Source organism: Gopherus flavomarginatus, chromosome 16 (assembly GCF_025201925.1).
Source record: "Gopherus flavomarginatus isolate rGopFla2 chromosome 16, rGopFla2.mat.asm, whole genome shotgun sequence".
NCBI classification, from domain to species: domain Eukaryota; kingdom Metazoa; phylum Chordata; order Testudines; family Testudinidae; genus Gopherus; species Gopherus flavomarginatus.
Genome location: NC_066632.1, coordinates 26,466,203 through 26,472,672, shown reverse-complemented (window position 1 = coordinate 26,472,672; position 6,470 = coordinate 26,466,203). Strand labels below are relative to the sequence as shown.

Sequence of the window (6,470 nt, the reverse complement as noted above, 5' to 3'; positions counted from 1 at the left end):
GCCCCCCCCAGGCCTCTCCAATCCCATCCCCCGACCCCCATGTCTCCCCCAGCTCATCCCCCATCTCTGCCACCCCCCATGTCTCCCCCAGCCTATCTCCCACCCCCATGATTCCCCATCCCATCCCCGCCACACATACCCTTGGTTCCCGATCTCTGCCACCCCAGGCCTCCCCCAGACCATCACCCTCCTCAATGTCTCCCCCAGAACATCCCCCATTGCTGCCACCCCCCATGGTTCCCCATCTCTGCCAGCCCCAGGCCTCCCCAATCCCATCCCCCACCCCATGTCTCCCTCAGCCCATCCCCCATCTCCCCCACCCCCATGTCCCCCCAGCTCATCCCCGACCTCTGCCCCCCTGCATGGTTCCCCATCTCTGCCAGCCCCAGGCCTCCCCAATCCCATCCTCCACCCCATGTCTCCCTCAGCCCATCCCCCATTTCCCCCACCCCCATGTCTCCCCCAGCTCATCCCCGACCTCTGCCCCCCTGCATGGTTCCCCATCTCTGCCAGCCCCAGGCCTCCCCAATCCCATCCCCCACCCCATGTCTCCCTCAGCCCATCCCCCATTTCCCCCACCCCCATGTCTCCCCCAGCTCATCCCCGACCTCCGCCCTCCCGCATGGTTCCCCATCTCTGCCAGCCCCCATATCTCCCCCAGCCTATCCCCCACCCCCATGCCTCCCCAGCCCCTCCCCCATCACTGCCACCCCCATATGGTTCCCCATCTCTGCCCCGCCAGGCCTCCCCAATCCCATCCCCCACCCCATGTCTCCCTCAGCCCATCCCCCATCTCCCCCACCCCCAGGCCTCCCTCCCCCTCCACATTCCACTCTGCGTCCGTCACCCTCTACGTGCGAGTTCAAACTTTCGAACCTGCCAATCAGGACACCTCGGGGGCGGGGTTTAGGCGAGGGGCGTGGCGTGGAGGAGGGACACACCCTGCCTCCCCGGCCCTCGGCACAAGGCCCCGCCCCTTCCCATTAGCCCCGCCCCCTAGGGTATATAAGGCCCCGCCCGGGGGCAGCCCAAAGTTCTTCTCACTGGAGACTCCCTAAAGGGTCGGATAGTGAGAGACGCTGCTGCCCCGCTACCGTCATGGTGAGTTCGGGGCCCGGGTTCGAGACCTCCCTCCCCCCCGGCGAGCTTTCCGCCCGGGATCGTGCGCACTTTGGGGGGGCACTGCGTGGGGGAGGGGCTGGGCGGGCTGGGGCGTGGAGGCGCCTTGGGGCAGCCGCAGCTCGGCACGCCGGGGGGGGCGGGCACGCGTGGGCCGGCCCCACGCACTCACCGCTCCCGGCCCCACGCCGCGCTGCGCGCACGGCGCCTGTGCCCGGCGGAGACCCGGGGCGTCCCGTGACCTTGGGCGGGCCCCCCACGTGTCGTGGGGCCCGGAGCATCCCCGGGCCGCGCCCTCGGCTCCTTGCTGCGCCACGCGGGGCGGGGAGCGGGGGCGGGCCGGGCTCGGCCGGAGGCGGAAGCTCGCTCCGGGGGGGGGAGCGGGGAGCTGGCTGCCCTGGAGCCGGCTCGGCCCTGTGCGCGGGTTTCCCCGGGGGGGCTCGTGCGTGGCGGGAGTTCTCCGGGGCGGGCCAGGCTCGCATGTGACCCGGAGCCCGCTGCCCCGGGCCGGGCTGGGGGCGATGCAGCCAGGAGCGCCCTGGATCGGGGCACTGGAGCGGCGGCTATAACGCCTGGCAGCGTATTTCGGGGGGGGCGGTCCCCCAGCGCTGTAGTCAGGGGTAGTGAGACTCGGGGCCCAGCTGGCCTGGGAATCGGACCCAGGAGTCCCGACCGCTCCTTGCTGGGCACCGCTGGGTGCGGTGTGAACCGCAGCTGCAGGTGACTTTCCGGTTGGGCGCAGTGGGCGGGGCTGGAAAGGTGAACCGGGGCCGGGGCTGGGGCTGGGGCCGGGGGCGGTAGGGGGGCAGTTTAAAGCGAGCCTGGCAAGAGGAAGTGACGCTGGTCGAAGAGGGATTCGGCTCTTCCCGGCTTGTCTCGGGTTCAATATTCAGGTTTAAAATAGGAGCATGCAGATATCCCCACAGCCAGCGCGTTATCCTGGTTCTGGGCCCCGGGGATCTGCCCACGTGGCGAGCCCAGACTAATGGCCCTGACCCTAGCACGCCTGGGCAGTCCTGACTCACCTGGCTTGTTAGCTTGGAGGAGTCAGGGGGGTGAGTAATGCTCAGCGCTTCAGGGGGGCTACTGATAACTTCATTTATTAGGCCACTTAGTGCAATCGACGTTTCAAGTGAACTGAGGGGCAGTGTTCAGTGGCCTCCAACAACAAATTGCAATGTGACCTTTGCCAGCACTGCTGGGTGCCTCAGTTTCCCCTTTGTGAGGAGGAGGAGAATGTTTTCCTACTGCTGGGGAGGAGAGAGGCAGGTTAAAGCATTACCCAGTTCACTGTCCCAGTACTGTGAGCCAGGCTCTAATACATGAGCTGGCTGCATTTCAGCAGGGACTCCGTGCTGCCTCAGAAGCCCTGTGGCTGGCGAATGTGGAGCGGAAACACTTTTCGAGACAAGGTTCCAAACCTTTCAGAGACGCGGAATGTTTCCGGCTCCTAGTCCCTTGGCTTCTCTGAGGGGCAGCCAAATCTCTGCTTCGGCTGGAATTTCTGCCCATTTTAACCTCTTCTTAGGAAAAGAGAAGCTGCTTTCCAGATCTTGCTGCTGGCAGTGCTCTCGCTAGATCCACCATGGTTCGGCCTCCCCTGTGGGGTTAAACGGCTGGCCACAGCCCTTCAAATTGCAGCTCTTGTGGCTGCTTATCTGGCCTGTTTTTCCATGAGTCAGATGGCTGGAGCTTGCTGGTTTAATCTGGCTTAAAGGGGCCTTGTATTGAAAGACAAGGCCTGAGGCCGAGGCTGAATGAGCTCAGTGTGGGTTACACAATTGCTGGGAGATGTGGATCAGGGACTGAAAAGGAGAATTTGCATGTTTCCATGGGGCCTGTCAGGAATGTTCCCTGGAGCTGGAGGCCAGCCTGCTGGGCACCCAGCTTGGTTACTAGGCTGCAGCTGAGAACTTGCTGCCTCATCACAGGTCTGATGTTTCAAATCTGCTTTGACCCTGCAAGCCAGAGCTGCTTTGACTAGCTGCTTTCAGACAGCCTGGCCAGCCTGTAATGTGGCTTCTCTGTGCCAATGTGGTCACAGAAAAACCCTTGTCTGGCCTGGTTCGGGAGCCTGGTGTGTTCTGGTTTAGCCTTGGCTAAACAAATGGTTCCTTAGGTCACAGCATATTCGTCCCACTGTGTGTGTGTGGGGGTACTTGGCGAGCCACAATCATATGCCAGGGCCAGTTCTCTTCCTGCTGTGGGTTTCCTTATGGCTCCTCTCTGGCCTAGAGACTGTCTCCTGGAGGTGTTTGCACTGCAGGTCACATGGCTCATTCATAAATCTAATCTCGCACCATCCTGCCCCATGATCAGCTGGTGACACTGGGTGCAGAACTGCCCCCAGCCAGGCTGTTCAATGTCCCTTTCTTTCTGCAGCGTGAGTGCATCTCTATCCACGTCGGCCAGGCTGGTGTCCAGATTGGCAATGCCTGCTGGGAGCTCTACTGCCTGGAACATGGGATCCAGCCTGATGGCCAGATGCCCAGTGACAAGACCATCGGTGGAGGAGATGACTCCTTCAACACCTTCTTCAGTGAGACGGGCGCTGGCAAGCACGTCCCCAGAGCCGTCTTTGTGGACTTGGAGCCAACGGTCATAGGTGAGTAGGCAAAGCCATCATCTGACTGCTTTCTGGGCTCCCCTGCAAACTCATGTGCCTACAGCAGACGGCTGCTGTGCATGGGTGGCGGGGAGACAAACTCTGCCTTTCCTCTCCCCAGATGAAGTGCGCACCGGGACGTACCGCCAGCTCTTCCATCCCGAGCAGCTCATCACCGGCAAGGAAGATGCTGCCAACAACTATGCCCGTGGGCACTACACCATTGGGAAAGAAATCATCGACCTGGTTCTCGACAGGATCCGCAAGCTGGTAAGTGAGTCTCTCGCCAGCAAGGCTGGTCTGCAGCACCAGTCCTGGCAGGAGAAGGGTGCTGACACGTGTTTGTGCCAACCCCTGTCTGCCAGAATCGGTTCCCTAGCAAACTTCTCCTGTTCCAGACAGGAGCAAACCCGTCTCCCCTTTCCAGCAGCCGGGTGGGGGAGCTGAGCTCCTAGGACAATGGAGTGCAGTGAGTGTGCTGGTGAAGGGAGGGATGTGACTTGTGTTGGCGCCAGACCCAGTCCATCTAGGAGGTACCTGGCCATGCTGGAGCAGGCAGCCGTGTTAGGAGCACTCTCTGGAAAGCAGTAGTGAAAAGGCATCTCTGCATTCCCAGCTGAGTGCAAGGTGTCAACGGGTGTGTAAAGAGCTTTGCCTCTTGTCTAGCGTAGATGAGCCCTTTGGTACGGTGACTGTCCTGTCTCAGATCTCCCTGATGGGAGGGTTTTGGGGTGTGTGAGTGGGGAGGAGGGGGGTCTGCACCCACATCTTGCAAGTACTGGCAGTTTTGGATTTAATGCAGTTTTGGAGCAGTCTGCCCCTACATGGGACAGGGCATGAATGGCCACACAGGGTTATTCACCTGGCTAGTTCTCACAACTCCCTAACAGCTGCCTGTCTTGCCCCACTTCCTTGTGGGGGGCCATCTTCCCCAGGCAGAGACCCACTGGTAATAGGCAGTTGGGTGTGAAGGACTCAGCTCTGGAAGAGCTGCTGTCTCTGGAGTGGTGAGATGTTGCTGTGGTTCCTTGGGGAGGTCTGAGCCCCGAACCCACTGCCTCTTACAGCAGAAAAGGTTAGGAGCCAGTTCACCTCTTTGAAGTGGCAATGCAGGGGACCAGCTGTCAATCTTGTGGCCAAAAGGCTTGTCAGTGGCAGATGCTCCTGTCCCAGCTGTTTGGCTTTGCAGTACTTGTGTGTGTTTCCGAAACTGGAATTGATCGATCAAAGAGCAGGGCTGGCAAAGATGGCCTGGGGCAGGGCCTGGCACTAGCTAGGCTCGTGTGACCAGAAATCCTGTGCATTTTTAGAGGCAGCTTGTAACTTTTTTCCTCTAACAGGCCGACCAGTGCACAGGTCTCCAGGGCTTCCTGGTCTTCCACAGCTTTGGAGGTGGCACTGGTTCTGGGTTCACCTCCCTGCTGATGGAGCGTCTGTCTGTTGACTATGGCAAGAAGTCCAAACTGGAGTTCTCCATCTACCCTGCTCCTCAGGTCTCCACCGCGGTGGTGGAGCCCTACAACTCCATCCTGACCACCCACACCACCCTAGAGCACTCGGACTGTGCCTTCATGGTAGACAACGAGGCCATCTATGACATCTGCCGCAGGAACCTGGACATCGAGCGCCCCACCTACACCAACCTGAACCGCCTTATTAGCCAGATCGTGTCCTCCATCACCGCCTCCCTCCGATTTGATGGTGCCCTGAATGTAGATCTGACAGAGTTCCAGACCAACTTGGTGCCCTATCCCCGTATCCATTTCCCTCTGGCCACCTATGCCCCGGTCATCTCTGCTGAGAAAGCTTACCATGAGCAGCTGACTGTAGCAGAGATCACAAATGCTTGCTTTGAGCCAGCCAACCAGATGGTGAAATGTGACCCTCGCCACGGGAAATACATGGCCTGTTGCCTGTTGTACCGTGGGGACGTGGTTCCCAAAGATGTCAATGCTGCTATTGCCACCATCAAAACCAAGCGCAGCATCCAGTTTGTGGACTGGTGCCCAACTGGCTTCAAGGTTGGTATCAACTACCAGCCTCCCACTGTGGTTCCTGGTGGTGACCTGGCCAAGGTGCAGCGGGCTGTGTGCATGCTGAGCAACACCACAGCTGTTGCTGAGGCCTGGGCTCGTCTGGACCACAAGTTTGACCTGATGTATGCCAAGCGTGCCTTTGTTCACTGGTACGTAGGGGAGGGGATGGAGGAAGGCGAGTTCTCAGAGGCGCGGGAGGACATGGCTGCCCTAGAGAAGGATTACGAAGAGGTGGGGGCAGATAGTGTTGAGGGTGAGGACGAAGGAGAAGAGTATTAACTTGTCTCATCTTTCCCTGTGCTGTCACTTCAGTTCTGTTTTCCCTTTTCCTGTAAAACTCCAGTGTCCTGTAGTCATTAAAAGTGCTCTTCCTACTCGGACCATCTCGTTTACTCGCCTGCGGAGCGGACGGCACCTGCATACTGTGGAGCTCTGGCTTGGCCCTGGGCAGCGGGGGGTGCCAGGGGTGCCTTGAGGTGGGCCAGGGCCAGGGTAGCCTCAATGCAACCAGCTATTGAATGGAAGGGAGCAGGTGGGGCTCTTCTCCACTCCTTGTCAAGCCGAAGGCTCTAGCCTGGGACTGCTGGCATCCTCGGCCTGTGACAAAGCCGTCTCAGTCCCAGCAGCCCCTGCGTCGGAGCAGTGCCCCCGTCATGCTTCAGCCAGTCACCGAAGCCACTTGGCATGTGCTGGAGCCCTGCTGGGGGGCA

The 6,470-nt window shown here is 60.2% G+C and overlaps 1 protein-coding gene across 1 annotated transcript; it reads left to right on the top strand.

The window, feature by feature from the left end:
• Positions 1 to 994: 994 nt before the first annotated feature.
• Positions 995 to 6,137, top strand: LOC127035625 (tubulin alpha-1C chain). The gene is made up of 4 exons (XM_050925691.1): positions 995 to 1,101; positions 3,502 to 3,724; positions 3,846 to 3,994; positions 5,065 to 6,137. Exons 1-4 carry the CDS (start codon positions 1,099 to 1,101, stop codon positions 6,037 to 6,039), a joined length of 1,350 nt encoding a protein of 449 aa, XP_050781648.1. The 5' UTR covers positions 995 to 1,098; the 3' UTR covers positions 6,040 to 6,137.
• The last annotated feature ends 333 nt before the right edge of the window (positions 6,138 to 6,470 follow it).